Genomic DNA, 21,834 nt, shown 5'->3' with positions numbered 1-21,834 from the left:
TTTTTTTTTTTTTTTTTTAATCACATTGGTAATTATTTTTGTGATTCTATCATGTCAGTGGACTACTGCTCCTGGAATTATGGTATATATAATTTGCTTCTTAAGAAGTACATAAAATGCAGGTGTCCTTACAAACTGCAGTTATCTACTGCTATCATTGTAAGACATTAGAGTTGTACACATAAAACTTAGGATACTCAGTGCACTAGAGGAGAAGGGTCTTTAATATTCTTAACATTTTTAAAGATGTAATTATGAAATTAGGTAGTTTATATCTTGGCACTGAAATGTCAAGGGCAAAACTCACCATCTACTTTGGGAAGTTTACTTCTCCTTTAGATGGTATTTAAAAGGTGGTTGTATGGGTTTTAATTAGGTATGATATAAAAAATATTTAAATCTCCTATTCTGCAATTGAAGGAAAAGAGATCGTTCAAGTCATAAAAGCGTATAATTCCTCAAAGGAATTACTGTTGGCTATGTAGCTATCTGCAAGACAACTAGAATTACTAGTTCTATGATGTCAAAAGATTGATACACTTGACTAATTAGGAAGCCAGTTGGGACTGGTGACAGCAGCCTGCAGCAGCTTTTGAAAGCTGATTTAGAGGTCCCATAGGAAGTGTCAATATCAAGCAATATTTGTGACTCTTATACTATCACTGTAGCAGTGTTGTATGCAGCTTTCCCATGGCAATTTAAAAGATTTCTAAAATACTGCATGGTAGAGTTTAATTTCTTAATATTTCCATCATATAAACTTGGACAATATTATAATGTGGGTACTAATAGCTAACTGCATAACTTGATAGAAAGTGTCAAAATCAGCTGCTGATGCAGGCATCAAAAAACAGAATTTGGAACCTAATGAAGCTGTAGCAGTTTGAAGAACAGGCTTCCTACATGTTTTGGGTACAAAGAGTATTAATTATGAATGCTTTTATTTGCAGTGGTTAGCTTTTTTCAATACATCCATATATACAGGAAAAGTACCAGAGGAGTTTTTTATTTTAAGTTTCAATCTACTCCATTTTTTCTTCTGTGAACTAATTTGCTTGTCAATGGAAGCACTAATCTATAATCCACTTTGTGACTACAGTATATTTCAGAGAAGTATGAAAACCAGATAGTACCCATAAATATGTTACAGCTATGCTACAAGAAGTTGTGGTTTTGCAATATTTCTCTTCCATTATTTTCAATTTTTTTTTAATTCATTTGATGAGCCTTTTTATGATATAGCAGATTATACACCAGGATATTTTTTTTCTACTGAAGATTGTTAAGTTTTTAAAATAACTATGAAATCCATAGTAGTCTTGGACAGGCTTGAAAGGAGGGAGATGACATACTGAAATAGGATTGAAAATTTTCTTCTGTTATTCCTCTTTCCTAAAACAAAGCTTGGGAACTCTTTTCCGTAAACATTAATGGTATATTTTTGGGGACTGCCACGAAAAAAAGAAACACCTCAAACAAAAAAATAGGAAGCTGAAGACAGTCTGTGTGATTTTTTATTTTTTTTTTTAAGGCATACTCCAAACTGTACTAACAGCTGTAATAGTCCATTAGTCATAAGAGGACAAACTTCAACATAATAAAGCATGTTATACCAAACACAAAGCAGAAGGGAAAAAAAGCAAACTATATTTCAGCCTTCATGTTTATTCTGTACCTGCCAGATATATAAATGGTAGGCAAAATTATGAAGTATTTGCTCATTTTCACTTTTATTTTCATGTGTGGCTCTATTGTGTAAGGTTGAAAACCAGTCTGGTAGTACAGAGTATAGAGAAAAGAGAAGAACTAAGGATTACTGTTCTCTGGGTAAAAAACTGGCTGGATGCCTGAGCCCAAAGAATGGTGGTGAATAGAGTTACATCCATCTGCAGGCCGGGCACTAGTGGTGTTCCCAGGGCTGTGTTGAGACCAACCCTGTTTGGTAACTTTATCAATGAATGATCTGGATGAATCGAGTGCACTCTCAGTCAGTTTGCAGATTACACCAAGTTGGATGACAGTGTTGATCTGCTGGAGGGTAGGAATGCTGCTCGTTGGAAAAGGACAGGGGAGTGATGATCAACAGCTGGGTGAACATGAGCCAGCAGTAGGGCCTGGGTGACCAAGAAGGCCAATGGTTTATATCAGGAATAGTGTGGCTGGCAGGACTAGGAAAGTAATTGTCGCTTTCTACTCAGCATCTTGTTGTATATACCAGGTAGTTTATGTCCTGATTTGCATAATTCACTGTTAGCAATAATTACAGAATCATGTGATGTGGCCAACTCCTTGACTTAGGGAGTTTTGCCCAGTGGGGCATGATGAGATTTTTATGATATAATTCTTTATTTCTCTGTGGAGATTTTTGATCATATAGCCAACGCCTGGAGTTGTGTTCTTTGTCCTCCCATGCATACGTACAATGTAACAAGTTCAAAAATCTAACATTTTCTGATGTGTTTATTTGAGGAAATAAAAAGAAAGTGTTTAATGTTGCATTTGGTTGCTACTTCACAATAATATTCATAATTCTTATGGGGATTATTATAGACGTGTATTATTACACATGATACTTGTTTAATTTGATGAGTAGAATTTTCTTGAACCACATCAATTATTTAATATTGGCCAGAGGTTATTCAGTGTGAGCAGAAAATGGCTTTTGATTAAAGCTACCTATGGATATCACTGTATCCTATCCAGTCCAATACTGTTCACTCAACTTCCTGCTGAGAAACAATTTCAACTATTTATAACAATAACTGAAATGATCTTTTGTCTAATGTAGCAAATCATTTAAGGGAAAGCTCTTGAAAGCTGACATCAGACTGATTATTTGCAGTTGTATAAAGTCAGTGAAATGAAAAGATGAGTGAAATGACATTTAACTTAAAACTATGCTTGACTCTCAGTATAGAGAAAGAGGAATGAGAAATGAATAAAATTTGGCATAGTTCAACCTATAGAAGACCAAATCCATTGTGATTAATTGCAAGAGAGCAATTTGTCAATATTAAAACACTGGTCAATGTTTGAAATAAATATTTTCTATAATACCATTGGTACCTGTTATTGTTGCTTTTTATTGGAATTACTCTTTATGCTTCAATATTGCTATGGTAACCCAGAGGGTTCCTTTTCTGTCCTTTACAGAAGGTGAGGAGACTGGAGTGATGGATAGCCTGTTGGAGGCCTTGCAATCAGGTGCAGCTTTTCGAGACCGAAGGAAAAGGACACCGAGGTCTAAAGGTGAATAATCTGTCTTAGATTTTATTTTCCAGAGAAACTTAAAACCACTATGGGTCCAGTGCTCTAGAATTTAAATACTATCAGGTTTAATTCCTTCTTGCGATGCCAGTTTTCAGGGATGTTCAGACTGTCTCTGGTGTCAGTAACACTGGAAATGAATGTACTGAACTTGTTATAGCCTGATCATTGTGACAAGACTTGTCAGTACAGCCACATGTACTCTAGCTTTTTTAGGGTTTATAGTTGTATGGGGGAATTAAAAGTTGTTTTGCCTCATAAGTGAGTCAAATTATTTCTCTAGTATATAACTGTCATTTACTCCTAGAAATACCTGACTTCTAATTAGTTCTGCTTAGTAATGTTACAATACTCCAGTAGCTTTCAAAGAGGTGTTTTATTTCCATTGTTTCCTTGCTTTTGCAGACATACCACAAAATCTCAGTCCAACCACACAGCGGCCTGTTCTGAAAGCTTGTAACCATGGTAATGAACCATATTTTTTGAATTGCACGCACTTCGTAGCTTAGCTTATGTAGTTGATCTGTGCTTTCGAGCTGTGGGTTTTTTTCAGTTTTGTACATTAGTGGAGTACTTTACCATATTGGAACTTGCTTTTTAAAAATCGTCTGAATATTACATGCTGAAACTATACTTACTGATTACTTTGCAAAGCTCTTCTGTCTATTGTAGGGGGTTTATTTATTTAAAATTTGATTATGTTTTTAAATGTAGTACTTTTATAATCTTTAAGAATTATTATGCAAGGATTTTTAAGGGATTATGAAACTAATGAAAAACAAGGATTACAAATGTTTTAAATGTTACTGTTTGTTGTAAAAAATTGGAGAACTTTTTGCATTCATTCTGTGTTTATTTGTCTTGGTTTTCTTGATACTATAGTTGGAGTGGTTTAAGCCATTGCTTACCAGTATAATTCAAAAGGGATGCTGTATCAACAAAGTAATAGTAAATGGTTGTTCTTAAGCTCCTAACTATCTCACAGTAGTCATTAGGACTTGCTCGTACGTGAAAAGTTACAAGGAAGGTGCGGGTGCTTTTTAGCTTTGTTTGATAGGCAATCTACAGAATATTATTATATTAGCTATGTTCCAGAGTGACGGTTTTCAGTGGTTCATAACTAGTGGTCTCAGGAAGAAGTTTATATCTGTAGTACCTCTGTAAAGAAAAATTTTAATTTAAACTTACAGGAAAAAAAATTCATTCATAGTTTTTAAAGCAGAATGCATTATCCTTTGAATGCACTATCCTTTGATATTTAAATGCACTGTGGATTTATAAAGCAGATGCCATAAAATTGATTTTATTAATTACACCTCATGTTTAAGAGTTTTTTTCTTTAAGTATCTGTAGAAAAAACCCCAACAAACCCCCCAAAACAGGACACTTATTAAACACAAAATTGAAGAAATCAGAGCTGGAAGGACAGTTTAAAGATAATTTATTCACTTAAAGGAATTTGATCAAAGAGGAATCAAGTATATTTGACAGGTACTTGCCTAGCACATAACATATTGATAGTTGAATAATGACTACAGAGCACATCTGAATTTGTCCTGTAAGTGTTTCTGCTTGTGAGAACAGTTATATTATATATTTCTTCTTATCAACACCTTCCATCTAGCTAGCTGTCTATGGACAGACAGTATAGTTTCCAGTTTTCAAACTAATTTCCTTTGGACAGACATTATGGCCATGTTTTATAACATGGTTTTATAAAAAACCAAAAACTAACACCACCCCCCTCCCAAGATTTTAATGCTGAAAAATCTTAGTCTGACCCATGGGCTGTTTTGTGCATCAGGTGGATATAATTTAGTGCTAAAGTCAGAAGTCCAGATATTTGATTTGGAGAGAAAAGTATACTTTTGGATTTTTGGGGTTTTTTTTACCCGTCAGTTTTTGCATAGAGCATTTTTTTGCTAATTCTAAGACATTTCAAAATTAATTAAGATTTTCTTTTACCTGTCCTGTTAGTTCAGGATCAGGCCAGAAAAAGTCTGAGCTTGTTTTTAAGGAATTCCTTAGTATGTTTTTGATTTTCTGATACTTGTCACAATACCTACACGTTACATCTTCCTATCTTGACCCAAACAGAGGACTAAACCTGATGTAGATTATGGTGAGTTCATTTATCAAGGCCTTTCTTTTGCTTTTTAATAGAAATATATGGTCATTTATGTTACATACTGTCTGGAATGAATACTAGACCCCAAGTGTCAAAGTGAATTTTTTGATAATAACAATAATGTCACCAAACTTAATGATATGGCCAGTCAAGACAAGAATTATAATGATGAAATTTTTTGTTTCTGAGTTGAGCAATGTGCGATATCAGGGGTTTTTCAGTATTATCCTCTGTATCATTTTTTCTTGCACTTCATGTCTGATATAGGTACATAATGAAATAGCCTATTCTTTCTATCTATATATGTATGATAAGTCATCAATACCATATATAATCGTTTATTGCATAGACACTGTATAAGCAAGAAGTCTATGATTTCATCTCACTTCAGAAAAATTAGGATATATTATTAGACAGAAATATTGGCTTGGTCTTTTGTTGATTTGCTATTTTTTTCTCAACCTAAAACTTCAAATGAATGCTAAATTTTGTATCATGGAAAAAAAAACCCACTGGCTTACTCTGAGATTAAAATATGTGGAGATTGCTAAAGGTCCTTAAGGAGCAGCAATTCAGGCACTTTCCTTCTTTGCTTCTGTACTGATTTTGGTTGTTATGGCTAACTGGTAACTGTTTTGGTTCCTGTTTGTTCCTCTGAGACTAACATATTCACTTATAGATATACTTTACTAATGCACACTGCAGATTCATACCTAGGATTCATCATGCAGTCAAAAAGAATTACAAACCATGACTTGAAATGTCTGTCCTTTGAATCGTTCAGAGTGCAGCAATCTCTGTTGAGCAAATGCCATCAAGTTCTAATCAATCTCTTCCTTTTCAAAACACAACAAACCAAATTAATAAAATCTGGCTTAGTCTTTATGTTTAAAGATATTTCCCTTAAAAAGTGGACTACAAATCAGAACCAAGCATAGGTGGTGTTATAACCCCAGCAGGCACCTAAGTTCCACGTAGCCATTCGCTCTGTCCTCTCTGGTGGGATGGGGAGGAGAATCAGAAAAAGGTAAAACCGATGGATTGAGAAAAGAACAATTTAATAATTGAAATAAGTAATAGTAATGAAAAGGAGAGGGAGGGAGAGCAATGAAACACAAGAGAAACAAGTGATGTACAATACAATTGCTCGCCACTGTGGACCGATGCCCAGCCAGTCCCTCGGCAGCAATCAGTGGCTCCTGACCAGCTCCCCCAGTTTATGTGCTGAGCTTGTCGCCATATGGTATGGAATATCCCTGTGGCCAGTTCAGGTCAGCTGTCCTGGCTACGCTCCGTGCCAGCTTCTTGTACCGCTGCTCATTGGCAGAGCATGGGAACCTGAAAAGTCCTTGACTTTGAGTAAGCTCTACTGAGTAACCAGAACAGAAAACTAGAGAGCAGTGGCTCCATGTTTCACAGTTTCCGTTAACTAAATGGACTGCTTAAGAAAAAAAAAATAATAGTAAATTTAGTGAAATGCTAGATATTAATGGGCCATTTTTCTCTTCATGATCTGTTGAGCTCCCCAGAAAGCTCTGGTAGCGTTCAGCTGATGCTCCTGATTACAAAGGAGTACTGGTTGTCATGCAACATCCCAGGGTAGCCTATTAGGTGTGTTATTTTATTTCCAGTCCTACTCTTCTTTTTTTGGATAGATAGCCTCTTTCTAACATGGTATGTAGGTTTTGTCAAGTTTAAATATGCTCTGTTTTTGTGATGAGAATTACTAGTTGTATTTTTCATGCTTGTGACAGGGCCCATTGAGTTAGAATATTTCTAACCTTGCTGCATAGCTAACATTAATAATATACATTTGGAATTGCTGAATCTTGGAAATGTTCTAACACCTTTAGAATGCAAATAATATACACTAGATATTAAATGACATAGATGAGATTGATATGTTTTGTTCCCATTCACAGTGCTTTGTATTTTTAAATTAACAATTAAATACATCTCTGTGCAAAACTACCAGTAAAGGTTACAATTTACTTTAACTGCAAAGGGCCATAGACTGCATGAGATACTGTGGTGTACTCTTTTGCTGTAATTCCCATTCAGAGCACTATATGATACAAATAGAGTATCAGCATAGTTTTAGTGTTGTACTAATAGAGGACCTTTTTATTTTATTTAGGGAGCAGAAGAAAGCACCTAATTTTCAATGATAGGGATTTTGCACATTAGAAGATCATTTCAGGCAGCTAATAGCTATGGCTGATCTGAATTTATCAATTATTTACAACAACAGTCAAGGCATATTTGCAGCTTGCACGTTTATTTCAAGCTACTTAAGTTCAAACACACAGAGCAGCATATCCAAGACAGTGAAGAGCTCACTGCAGCACAGAAAGCTGCATTATTCACTAAGTTTTCAGTCAGATTTTGCAGCCTGCATTAAATTCTCTGCTGCTATGGCTACACATTTCTTTGCAGTAACATTAACCAAGCTAATGTTACCTGAATTGCATGAATACAAATTCAAGATGCAGCTTTGATTGCATATATACACATACCTTAAATGCAGCAGAAAGTGCTTGTCTTTACAGGCATATTGTATTCAAAATGCTTTGAGTAAAGAAAAGCTATAATAAAATGAAAGTAAAAAAATGCATATAGCTTTTTGAGACTGCAAAGGTTGAAATAAATCTTTGACTTTCATGGTAAAAGATAGCTGTAATTACTATAGCTACTTGTTCAGTAAATCTGTACACAATAGAATAATTTTCATATCACATGTAGTCTGAAGCACCTAAAGACCTCTGCATAATAAAATCCTTGTGAGCAATGTCATTCTGTTCCAATTAAGCAAAAGAAAACGCTTTTTTCATATTCGTTGGGTTCTTTTCATCTCATGTTTGTAATAGAACTATCATCTGATGTTCATATTAGTGTCTCTGCTACTTATTTTTGACAATTGTAGCTGACAGTGAGCTCAAGCTCATCTTAGTTCTTGAAACTGACAGTGTGACTGTGTAGAGGTCACTTTTATTTCATCATTGCTGTATATGACACCAAACTGTGATTGGCATTTCAACCTAATTTTTCCTTAAATTTGTTTCTGTTACTGTCTTTTCCTCCACCGTATGTAGTGAATGTTGGGAAGTACCCAACACTGGAGAAGCTATGAAACCCATGAAGATAACTTTTTACCCAGAACACGTTAGTAGTTTTGAGCATTGCCAGTTCTTCGCAGTAGATATTTCTTTGAAGGCATTATGCATGTTAACCTTGTGATCTAAAAACATCAGTACCTCTGGTGGAGAAAATTTTTGTAAGGCTTTGTAAAGTTTTATTCAGTAGACAAGTTTCCTCAACAGAAAACTTGTTGGAATATCTGTTGGCGCTGTTATGACATGAAAACATTTAATAGGATTTCTTTAAAAAATAGGTTTCAGTTGTTGCCATTTTAAGGCCAAAGCTTCACTTCAATATTGACTTCATAGGTCAAGTAAAATTGCTGCTTATTTTAAGAGAAATAATTCCCCTGAAACCATCTGCACTGTTTATAATAAAGAGTTTTTTCCTAGAGCTGACAGCAAAGTTCAAAGAAACTGACCATAAAAGTCAATTTTTCATCTGGGGTAAAAAAAAAAATCCAGACAAGGAAAGTGAATTTACACATTTTTATTTCTTTGTTTAGAGCTATTTCTGCATTGTCATAGTTGCAAACACGTGCAGTGACAAAGATATCCCTGAAGAATTTACATTCCAAAATATCTAGGAAAAGGATTAATTTTGATGCAGAGTTTTTAGGATTTTTTTTAGTAATCTTTCACTCTTGTAATTTAATGAAGAAAGTATCAAAGTCAGAAGAGATGATAGCCAGCAAGAAGAGTTTGTGATGAAAAAGTAGATATTTTGATTAATTTTTTTTTCAGGCCTTTTCTAACAAAATACCCTTCATAATAAAGACTGACATAAAAAGATGAATAAAACTCTCATATATTTATTCATTTATTTATTTTAAAATGGCAAATGCTGAAAAATGGATGAAGGCTCTGTTAAGAATGGAAAAGGCTACTTCAAATTAGTAGTAATTGCATATTAGTACTGTGAAAATACTGATATAGACAAAGAAAATGTTATCTTCCCCTTAGTGTAAGCTAAACACACACTATCAACCTTAGCACTACTTGTATTTAGAAAAGGTGAGGAGGAATTGTAATCCGACAAAAAATGTCTTGTGAGATTTGTCTTATCAACTCTCATGAGTAAGGTGACACGCATATCTTCCACTCTGTGTCTTATCATAAAGAATTATATGTGAACATAACATAGACATAAAACAGAACCAAAGCTTTTTAAGAGGAAAAATTTTAGGTACCACCTTGAGACAAGGTGAACATTATAACAGGTCTTTTTTCCCAGAGGTTTGACAACTTCATTCCTAAAGTGCAACACTTTGAAGATGTCAAATTAGGCACTCAGAAGAGCTAATTGCTTTTGTAAATATCTTGGCAGTGTTCATTGGTACTAGTTGAATAAAACCGCTTCTCTCATGGGAGGCAAGGACGTTTTCTACAAGATAAGAACTGTAGCAAGGAGCTGACATTTGAAAGCAGTGACACTGTATATTCTATAATTGCACATACAGTAAATGTCAGCTTCATAATAATCTAGGTAGGTAACCATATTTCCAAAAGCTACAGTGGGCAAGTTATATATTCAAAGCAGTCTACTGAAAATGGATCTGTGGAAAATCTTAAATCTGCAAAGGGAGATGAAATTTACCAACAATTTACCCATATTTGTCTTTTCATTGTTTAGTCACGCAGAACTTCCCCTTCGAAGACAATTACCGAGTTTATGTGTATAGCAAAGAGATTCTGTCACTTCTCAGAGTACCTTTCAAATCTCTGCTATATTTGTTAAACAAGATTTTAGGTATAAATTTTCCAGTCTCTTTCACTTCTGTTTTCTGAATGTTAAGAAAAAGTAGTATCTAAACTCATGCCTCATTCTTCATAAGCTTCTAGAAATTTGATCTGAATAGAATAAGTTATGTAACTGTTCACTGAACAATAGTCATAAAGCTCTTTATAATGGCCATTTTTAATATATATATAACATATATATATATAAATATATTCTTAAAGGGGTTATCTTTCTCTAAGAAAAACCACAACCAAGCCACAAGAAACAAATTATGTAGAAAATTTTCATCAGATATTAGAAATGAGTTCTTTCTAGTTAAAGACTTCACTGAGGACAATATCTGAGACAGGAACAGTATATGACTCCTGACCTGAGTCTGTTTTGTGACTCAGTAGATGAATCTTGTGTATTTCCATGGTACGTGACTATGGCAAAATCTGCATCAATCACTCAGCAAAATAAACTGAAGCCCCCAGAGATCCTTTCTTGGTGGAGATCATGATTGGTAAAGGAAGGAAATGCAGGGGCCAAATGCAGCTCTTGCATGAATGTCAGGAAGAAAGGTGATAGCCAGGCTTCCACTGAATGATCTGGAGTAGAGTGAGGTAATTGGACTACAACTCCTCTGCGATTATGGTGATGTAGCTTACAAATCCGAGGTAAGAAGCTGCAGTTTAAGTATTTTCAGGAAAGAATATTTGGATTTTGGGAGATAAGGAGCTAATCAATCTATTCACTTTCAGCATACACTGTGAAGTAGTTTGGCCCTTGTTCTTGGCATGGTGATGTTTGGGTTTGTTTTTTTTTAAAAAAAAAACACACACAACTTTTTAAAGCAAGATTGTTTCAACCAAACAGAAAAATTAGGTGAAGCCTATGCAATTTCCTAGAAGATTTTACTTCCATGAGGATAACTAATACGTTCTTTTTTCTTTCTTTGAAAGACTATAACTGTCTAGTTAGTAGCATGGTCTTTCTGTTACAATATTTTGTCACAGTATCTTAAAAAGAACAGTTATTTTGTAATGGTGAAGTTTTTCATTTTGGGATGTGGGGGGGGACAGTTTTTATCATGCTTCTTTGTCTCCTGATATTATTTATTTCCATATACTAGAGAAATAGAAAAAAAACCCGAACTCTTACCTGACCCTACAGGCTTGACCATATTTGCATTAGATTTTAAAAAATCTAAAGAACAGGATTTGAAAAACTTAGAGTGAATTTATTCTACGCTATTCAAACTTGCAGTTCTTGATTTTCTCTCTCCTTGTGGCATAGCAAAACGATAAAATAAGAAATTGAAAAGATAACATCAAGAATACTTAGTGTCATAAACAGGGAAATGGAATGAAATCTCAGTAGACTTTCAGCATTGGCAAATAATTATTCTAGAGGTTTTTCTTTGTATCTGTTTTCTTAGGCTTTAAGCCTGTATTTGAAAAGAGATGAGTGTACATGGTGTGTTAGAATACAGTGCACATAAAAATGCTTGAATTAGCTGCGGACAGTCTATTTTGTGTGCTTGAAGCAAGATAGCTTGTAGGAACAAATTTGGATATCACAACCCAGTTTCAGGGTTTTGAAAGAGATTTGGGTATCTGTGTACAGCACCTAATCGAGCTATGGTGGTTTCAGAACTGTGTCCGAGAACGTGGCAGGAATCATCATCAGCCTTCCCCATCCAGTATGAGTATTTGAATCACTAGATACAGTAACATTTATTATTTATGGTGGTACTCTGTGGGCAGAGGAGCTAATGAATTGAAGGGAACTTTCCAGGGATACTGAAAACATGGTTTAAATCCTCTCTCTGTGGGAATAATAGAATCTTGATGAACCAGAGTTAAACACAGATGAGTGAGAGCTTTCATTGCCCAGATTAACTTTGACACCTAAGTTTTACTGGTCTTTTAGTTTGGTAATTTAATAACAACAGAAGAAATTACTATCAGAGTTGTGTAACTTAACTGAAAGGCATTGCTTTCAGATACTACAGATACACATTAGACAGAGAAATAAGTCTTGAAGGTGGTGATCTAGTTGTTTTCTCTCACCTCTGGGGAAAGGATCAGAATATAAAACCTATTAATACATTAAGGCTTCCACTGCTTTTATAGCTCTGTATATGGTTGGCATTTTGGTTTTTTTGTGGTGGTTTTGTTTTGTTTTGTTTTTTTTGCTGTTGTCATAATTACATTTGGTAATTATTTTTTTAATGTTTCCGTAGTTTCAAAAGGAGAGACTAATCCCCAAATGCTGTCTTTCAATTCCTTCTCAAAATTGCATTCTTTTCTGTGTATAAGCACAGAGGCATTTATCTGAGGGGATATTCTTATTTCAGTGGGAGCATTTTATTGCTGTCATAACCAGAGACTGAATAAATTTTTTCTTCCTATGTTCTAAAATGTAAATATTTCCTTTGATCCATCTTTTCCAAGAGAAAGTGAACTTTATGTCTAATCTTTCACCCCACCATCACTAGCTCAAGAACTGGCTGCATCAATCTAATGATTCCGAACCTGCTGATTAACTCAGATGAGCATGATGCCAAGTTAGGCAATTAAGCTGATGCAGGAGCTTGGGGAGGACTTTGTTACATTTTGGTCAGTATTTATAAAATGAAGTGACATTAAATGATAACTGCATCAAAAGAAATGCTACAAGGTGCTAAAGTGCCCTATCCTTTCCTCTGATCCCACACCTTTTTTTTTTTTTTTTTTTTTTGGTGGAGGGAAGTGTAGAATGGCTTTGCTTTTGGTTTTTTTTTTTGTTTTCATAGAATCATTAAGGTTGGAAAAGACCTCCAAGGTCATCGAATTCACCCTTTGACCGAACACCACCATGCTAACTAAACTGTAACATTAAGTGCCACATTCAGTCGTTTCTTGAACAATTCCAAGTATGATGATTCCACCACTTTCCTGGGTAGCCCATTAAAAGCTTAACTATCCTTTCAGTGAAGAAATTCTTCCTAATGTCCAACCTGAAGCTAATCTGGTGCAACTTGACCCTATCTCCTTTTGTCCTGTCACTAGTTGCCTGTCACTAGTTGCCTGGGAGAAGAGACTGAGCCCCAACTCCTTAGAGCCTCCTATAATTGTAGAGAGTGATAACGTCTACTCTGAGCCTCCTTTTCTCCAGACTAAACAACCCCAGCTCCCTCAGCCACTCCTCATATGACTTATTCTCTAAACCCTTCATCAACTTTGTTGCACTTCTCTGCACATGCTCCAGCACCTCAATGTCTTTTTTGTTGTGAGGGGCCCAGAACTGAAGACAGTATTTGAGGGCACATTGCTGACTCATGTTCATCTGGCTTTTGACCAGCATCCTCAGGTCCTATTCCGCTGGGCCTCTTCCCAACCCTTCTTCCCCCAGCCTGTAGCATTGCAGGGGGTTGTTGTGACCCAAGTGCAGGACCTGGCTCTTTGGTTTATTGAACCTCATGCAGTTGTTCTCAATCCATCAATCCAGCCTGTTCATATCCCTCTGCAGAGCCTTCCAGCCCTCCAGCAGATCAACACTCCCACTCAATCTGGTGTCATCTTCAAACTCACTGAGAGTGCACTTGATTCCCAGATCATCAGTGAAGATATTAAACAGGACTGGCCCCAATACTGAACCCTGGGAAGCACCACTAGTGAGTGGCTGCCAATTGGATTTAGTTCCATTCACCAGCACTCTCCAGGCCTGGCCATCCAGCCAGTTTTTAACCAGTGAAAGGTGTACCTGTCCAAGCTCTGGGCTACCAGCTACTCCAGAAGAATGCTGTGGGAGACAATATTGAAGGTTTTACTGAAGGCTGGGGAGACTACATCCACAGCCTCTCATTGGTCACCTGGTCAAGAAAGGAGATCACATTGGCCAAGTAGGACTTGCCTTTCCTAAACCCATGATGGCTGGGCCTGACCCTCTGGCTGTCCTGTACGTGCTGTGTGATCCCCCGATAATCTGTTTCGTAACCTCCCACAACATCAAGGTCAGGCTGACAGACCTGTAGTTCCCAAGATATTACTTTTGACCTTTCAGGTAGAAGGGCAAAATCTTTCCCAATTTACATTGTTTGTTTCTTAGACAGATCTCCAGGCTCTGCTTTACAGGCATCTACAACTGCAGTGAAAAGTAGGATCAAAACACTAAACACATAAGGTGCTCTATAATGTTAATTACTCTGAGATATCAGGTATTAAGCATTTTTAATTGATCTCCAAAATTAATCTATGTATTTAATCCCTTGAAGAAATTAAATACCTCATAAATAAATGCACAGTTTAGGGTGTTTAGGCTCCTGGTAGGGGATAGAGATGAGCACATGCCCATCTTACACAGGAATTAGCTTATATGAGTTGTTAGTACTCAATGAGTTCAGGCCTCTAACTTAAAGTGCTTGAGGCTGAGAGACCTGATAAGGTGTCTCCATGTTTTAGTTCTCTGACGATAATAAATTTAATAAAACAGGGCACAGCACACTCAATACTGCAGGTAAAACAATACCTTGAATAGCTGCTCTTAAAGTTAGTATTCTGTCCTAGGCAACAAATGATTCAAGTGCTTCTGACGGGGAAAAAAAGTAATTTTCTTCCATGCATACATAGGAAATGTACATTAAATTTGAATAACTAACTTTGGCATGCCTCCAAATTCTAGTACTTTGAGACTCAGCTCTTTTCCTTTACTAAAGAGTGTGTTTATATAATTTGTATTACACTGCTAGCTGCAATGATAATATTTTTGAGTGTGCTCATGTTTCATTAGACTAGCTGGATTAAAAGTAAATGAATCAGTACTGTGGCTTTAAATTATGCAACCTTTGTGCAATGCAAGGTGAGTTCATAATTTGAGCACAAATCAGGATTGATGCATGAGTAGTTGCAAACTCTGTTCTGGCTGTTCAGCACAGAATAAAAAGTACTTTGCTATCAAACAATCCCTAGTTTTATAATTGTACTGTAGATGGTAGTCTTCTCCTTTCTCTAAGAAATATAAAATAGTTTTAATTCTATGTGATCCATCATCAGGCAACTGCTCAAAAAAGTAACGTTCTTAAATGCTCTCAAATGTCTAGTAGCAAAAATAAATGAAGGGCAGAGTGCATTAAGGGATTTCCAGTTGTGTCTCACAGGGCAGAGAAAACTGCTGTGAGAGAGCTCTTGGGAAAGCTCCTACTCTTGCTGCCTTTAGCAGCAGTTTCCTGACTAATCAGTCTCCAAGCTTACCCCAGTGCTTTAAGTCAGTTCTTTCTCTGTTGCCAGCTGCTGACTGAAAACAGGACACAACCAATTACTCTCTGCTGAGTTTACCCAGTCTCTGTTTATCCACCTAACAGCAGTTGCTCCGAGATCATTTTATTGAAAACTTGTTATGTAGTGAGATCTTCTATTATAAAAGTTGGATTTGTTTCAATGGGGTCAAAAATACATGAATCTTACTGTCTAAGATTGGATGATATTTTTTGGAATAGTTGCATCCTATGGGATGGAAAACAAAGCACGCTCAAGTGGTAATAATTTCTTCCTTTTCCACATTCCAATGCCTGTAAATTAAAAAGGTTTACCTTCATTATTGAAAATTAAAAAATAAACTGTTATGACTATCTTTAATTGAGGATACTACTGGCCATATTCCAGGTTCTTGGTTTGGGGTCTGATCTTTCATGAATCCTTTTTCCATTTATGTCTGAAGCTGTATGAGAGATACCTAATGATAGTTTTACTTGTTCCCAACCACATCGTGTTTCGTTGTTACTCTAAGCCCATCTTTCTTACTCATCTGTCAGTGCTATAGTACATCAGCACATTCAACAGTACCACTTAACTCTAGTGTATAAAACATTTTACTCCTTCTTCAGTCTGTAACTGCAGATTTAGCCTAACAAAAAGGGCAGTTTTGACCTGTGCCAATAAACTATAAAAGGTACTGTGGCCTAAATGAGGATATTACTTATTATAGACCTCTGTTACATTCATATTAGTAATAAAGCTATGGTGAAACTGTGCATATTGAAGGAACTAAGCAACCAGAAAGCCTGCAAAGACATCTCCAGCTAGCGTTTTCTGGGAAAGCTTTAGTAACACAAAATACAGTATATTTTCTGGGAAAGCTTTAGTAACACAAAATACAGTATATTTTATTATTTTTCTAATAACTGAAAGTGCAAAGAGATGCATTAAAAAAATTGTATTCCAGCTATTTAAGAGAAAGTTAAATGAGAGGCAGGTCAGCAATAACTTAAAGCAATGTACTGTCCAAACTTCATAAAATATTTTTAAATAGCCATGCGGCTTACATCCTTTTTAAGATCTGGGGAAAAGGTGGTGGGGTGGGATTCAAACATCATACACTTAAATCTCCCATCCAAACCTGGCTGTCACTCAGAATCTGGATTTGTTCAGATATTTCTGTAAGATTCACTTTAGGGATCTGCTAGCTCTGGGATTGCACCATACAATCCAAAACCATTTTCTTCATCTGTGCTTCTACAATCCCAGTGCACTCAGTAGTTGTGGGATATGTTTTTTTATACTTCATACTTCTTTGCTTTTGATTTAGCCCATTTGGAAAAACAAACAAACAAACAAAACCAAGCAGGAGTTAATTCTTGTCTTTAGTTCAAAAATCTTTATTCCCTTAGCCTTCAATGACATAGTGAAAGTTATTTCAATGTTTGCAGATAAATAATACTTTTCTGCAAGTGATAAGAGAACTTATTTGGTCAAGAACAATTTTTAACAAAAATACTAAATGTATTTTATATGGAAATAAACTGTAACTAAAATTAATCTTCCAAGGTCTGGTTTTGTTCAAGCTGAACTGAACAAGTTAGGGAGAATTAGGAAAATATGCAAAATGGAAAAGCCCTTCTTAAGCTTGCCACTGTTTATGCTAGTAAAGGACATGCTCCACTGCCTTATATTCTTGGCTTCAGTTGCAGATTTCAGCCTTAATTTTATTTTTAGTTATTAATGCATAATTCTGTTTACATCAAATTGTCCACCTTCAAAAACTAAATTGAGTGTAGTAAAATTTTATAATATGTTAGTTTTCTTGGAATGTGGTGAGCATGCGAGTGGAAAAGTCCACTTCAAGGTGCTTTATGTTCGGAAAACACTGCTGCAGCATTTTCAGATTTTGGAGCTAGTGATACAATTTGTACACTTGCATGAGGTACACTAATGAGAAAAGTATATTGCTTTTGAACTGTTTTGTTCTGATGAAGCAGAGTGCTTCCCTGTAGCGTCAAGTTCTGTTGCATGTCTTTGGGACAAAAGAGTTTTGTGGTTTTCACACTGCACAATACTGAAAGTATCATAATTGGTATTTCAGGTTCTTGTGATGTTCTTGTATGGTGTATCAAAGATATTAAGGTTGAGCTTTGAGCTTATGCCATTTTCAGTACACGTTGAAATCCTTCCTCCATTTAATGAAAGTAACATACTTTAACAGATGTTTCACCTGTTGCCTTTGAGGAGTTTCTTATCTTTGAAGTATATGAGCAGTGTGGGATTTTATAATAGTTCTTACACTTTTATAGAAGTGGTATGTGGAAGTGAAGAAATCTTACTTTTACTCAGTAAATCAGTCCAGTCTTGTTAAGTCAGCTTAAGAATAGAATTTCTATCAGTTAAACTTTCCACTGGGATTTATGATTGGAGTGCATATAATAAGTCATTACTGATCAATGCACAAGAGATGTTCTGTTGTAATATGTATTCACGGGAAGTATCCATACTCATTTTCATTTTACATTTTTGTAAATAAAGTCCCATTACTTATTAACAAAAAATTGAGTCAACCTTGAAGCTCACTGGATCACAGTGCATCAATTAAACAGAAGCAGCGACTTTTCTGGGATACTCTTTATTTCAAAATAGGTTTCCAGTGAATATTACTTATTTCTTTCTTGTTGGCAAATTACATTTTCAGCAGTTTAAGGAAAGAAGAAATACTGTGGTCTAACCAATATTATTTGTCAAACTGAATTAATGGTTGAAGCAAGTTAATAAGACTATCTTCCAAAGCAGCAAGAAGATAATATAAAAATTATCCAAGTGCCATCACAGGCACTTATGATTGAAATTTTCATATTTCTTTATCACAATCAGAGTTTACCTAAGAGTTTCATTTCTAATGCAGTACAATTAATTACAACTTGAACTTGTGCAGGGAGGCTATTAATTTAAAGAAAGAGTGTTTATAGATTTTTCTTGTTAGTTTTTAAAAATAGTTTGGTTTGTGCCCATTCCTTTGATACTTTAGAAAATGAAAGGAAATAAGAAATAAATTATTTTACACAAACTGTGGTGCTAGAAATGAGATTGTGTTTTATCTTCACTTTTTAAAATCTACTCATTCTCCCCATGGTAAAAAAAGAGGGAGAAAAAAAGAACTTTGCAGAAAGAAATCAGTGACATATCTACATTTTTACTCTTTCACTGCAACTTAGGAAGCTGTCAAAAAATGTGGCAGCTGACATCATAGTCAAACTGACTCTTGGAGACTTGAAATATAATAGTTTCTTGGGGTGAATATTTAATTACTAAGCCAGTTCATTGGCCCAGCAGCATTAACATGAATCAGCTGAAGAACTGTTTATAGCCATTATTCTGAGTGGAGTTTTCATTTGATAAACTCATAAACATTACCAAAAAAAATAGTAGTAAGTCTCTGATGTTTTCAAAGGTTTAACAATTCACAGCAGCTTCCTGAATTAAATGTGTGGCCCAACAGGAAAAAGCAGCGTGATTTTCTCTGTTTTGTTTGGGATAAAAGTTTTGAAGAGTGCTTCTGAAACACTTTATTTACATGTTTTATTTTCTGGTACAGTATTTTCAGTTAGTTCAGATTCAGCTCAAATTAACAACTCTGTGTGCTTTGGGATAATTAAATTACTGTTTCCTCTTATCTTGGCTCACCATGCAGACTATTGCCCACCCCTGTAGCTGCTTTTACTCCATTGCTATAGCAGCTTCGTTATTTTGGGATAAATCTTTTTTTCTCCCCATCAGTTGTTGTGAAAGAAATGTAAACCACCTGTGAAAAAAATTAGCATATTTGGATCGACTTCTTGCATTTGCTTGTCTGGCAGTATTCCAGGTGTTTTTATGACCGTGTAACTGAAGGAGTAAGAAAGGTGTTTCAGCTGTTCCTAGCTATTAAAATTGACCTGGATGTACCCTGGGCTGAGACAGAAGGGACAGAAGGAGGATGAAAGCCAGGTTCGTACGAATTAAAGTGGGAAATAAAGGGGGAGGGATGTGAAGCCTGGGTGAACGGGTGTGTTAGCCTGAGCCACAGCCGCCGTGTTGGGAGCGTCACCCAGGAGATGCCACCGCATCGTCCAGGCAACCTGAGTTGCCACGGTGACAGCACAGACCAAGGGATGAGTACCGAGTGCTGCTGCCACTGCCTGGGCCCTCGCTGGGACTGCGGATGCCAGACGAGTGTTAGAGACCCCTGCCCCAAAACTGGTTCTGGCAAAATGTCCTCATTCCCTGGCTGAAGCGACGCCCAGCTAAAGGCTGCTGCCAGATTTCCGAAGCTGTTGCACATTCAGCAAAACTTTGTAGCCATGGGTGTTTCTTTCTGGCATCTGGTGAATAAACACAGAGCTTAGAAGGTAGATATGGAAAACAAATACTGGTTCTGCTCTAGGGAAAGTAGTGATGTTGCAATTATTTAAATTTTTTTTTTTTGTATTTATGTAGGAATGCACAGGACTACTAGTAGCACAGGCACTCTTAATTACCTCCCAGGAAAACAACATAAAACTGAAATTGTCCCTCTCACTTTTTATTTTATATGTATATGTTATTAGATTTGTTGTTTGCTAGTAGGAGCACAGTCACATAATTTTTCCTGCACAAGTGGGCATTATCTGTAGTTTCAAATGTGCATTGTAATTACTCAGCTCTGGATGGGGCTTTTAAGCCGTGGGTCTTTACCTACCAAAAAGAATCCTTAAAAGAACCAGTTACATTCAACCTTAAAAATTTCATCAAAGAAGGACATCATTTGTGTTTCTACCTGGAAGGTGATAATTTCTCCGCAGTTACAACCGGTTACAGTATTTTTAGATGACTGAGATTTGTGTTACTATTGTACCACATCCACAATCTTAAAAGACAGAATGTTTGTTTTTCTGCTTTTCTCTCCTGTCTGTGGACATATATCTATTCATAACATCCAGTCCTTTCACTCAGTTATTTCATTCAAGTTTGAAACTGCCTGTAAAATGTGGGGTTTGTTGGATTGAGGTTTGGCATTTCTTTTAGTTTTGGGGTGTTTTTTGGGGGACTGAGAGAAGAGAGGTGGTGAATATTGTTGTTGTAGCTGTAATGTGACACCCGGAAAGATTTAGGAGCAATCCTAGGCTGAAAATAAATGTGGTAACTCTTGTTTAAGTGAGTCTGTCATTGAACAGCATACTGACTGCCATCAAGAAGAAGCACTTCTGCCACTGTAGATGTATTTGGGGAAAGGGGGAGTAATGGAACGGGTTATATGAAGGGGAGTTTGTGAACGTATTACTTGAGAGAAATGTCTGGAGCAGAGCTGTGCATATCGATTCTTTTTTTTTTTCCCCTGTTGGTAAGACAAAGAGCAAAAATAAATTTTGCAAAAACCCCTACATTTTTCTGCATTGTATTGAAAACCAAAATTTCTTTCCGTTTGGCATGAAATATTTGCTTTTCTGAGAGAAAGGAAGAAAAACAATAGAGAAAGAAGGAGATGGATGTTATTGCCTTTGCTCAATACCCAGATTACTTCATCATTTAGTCAGGATATGAGAGACACAGATTCAGTTTCTTTCTTTTGTGTGAGAATGTTTGTGAATTTTCTAGAAATAAACATGTCACTTACCCACCAGGCTTAGCTATTCTTTCCCAATCACTGCATGCTCTGAATATCTATGAGGAGTGGGACAGTCCCAATGGACTGAGTCTAGCTTAAGTCTCAGTGAGAAATGGGCTTGACAGAGTTAATCAAGACATCCAGCCACTGCATTGGATCATCAGCTTACTTTTTAGGTGAAGTTGCAAGGTTTATGGCCTTGGTTATTACAATATAGATAACCCTTAGGTCAGGGCATAAAACCTGAGAAGATATAGATTGATCTGTGGGCCTTTTTTGTGAGGTGCAGGATTTTTTGTGTGGAAGATGTGCTAGTAGAATCAAAAGAAAACATGCCTGCAGCCTTTCTTTTCACATTTTTTATACAACCCTTCTTCTTGTAATAACCTGTGAAAACATGCCACAATAAGTGACAATTTATCTGTCTTTAGAGAGACAAAATCCTGAGGCACCTTCCCTGAATACCTTGGGAATAAAAGCTACTGTGTTTGCCAGAGTTCTCTGGATCATAGGACCAATACTACTACTTTATGCTTTCTTTTTCCTCTTATTTCTTTTCTTTTGGAGGTTCACATTTTGTTACAGGATTCAAATGAACACAGCAACTTCTGAAAAAGTTACTGTTCTAATTTCACTTTATATTTCTCCAGATCATCTCTCTCATTGTCCTTTTCTGGGGCCTTCATGGGAGAAATTGTTTTAAAAAAATG

The 21,834-nt window shown here is 36.0% G+C and overlaps 1 protein-coding gene across 2 annotated transcripts in view; it reads left to right on the top strand.

The window, feature by feature from the left end:
* DIAPH3 (diaphanous related formin 3) overlaps nucleotides 1-21,834 on the top strand; it is a 212,636-nt gene that overhangs the window by 150,576 nt on the left and 40,226 nt on the right. For both annotated transcript variants that reach the window (XM_027892890.1, XM_027892891.1), the window contains 2 exons: nucleotides 3,154-3,249; nucleotides 3,673-3,732. In XM_027892890.1, coding sequence (XP_027748691.1) covers nucleotides 3,154-3,249; nucleotides 3,673-3,732 — 156 coding nt within the window. The remainder of the gene's footprint in view (nucleotides 1-3,153; nucleotides 3,250-3,672; nucleotides 3,733-21,834) is intronic.

Source organism: Empidonax traillii, unplaced genomic scaffold (assembly GCF_003031625.1).
Source record: "Empidonax traillii isolate 1590-97213 ecotype Southwest subspecies unplaced genomic scaffold, ASM303162v1 scaffold373:size1354568, whole genome shotgun sequence".
NCBI classification, from domain to species: Eukaryota; Metazoa; Chordata; class Aves; order Passeriformes; family Tyrannidae; genus Empidonax; species Empidonax traillii.
Note: the sequence above shows the minus strand (reverse complement) of the source record. Positions and strands in the feature narration are given on the sequence as shown.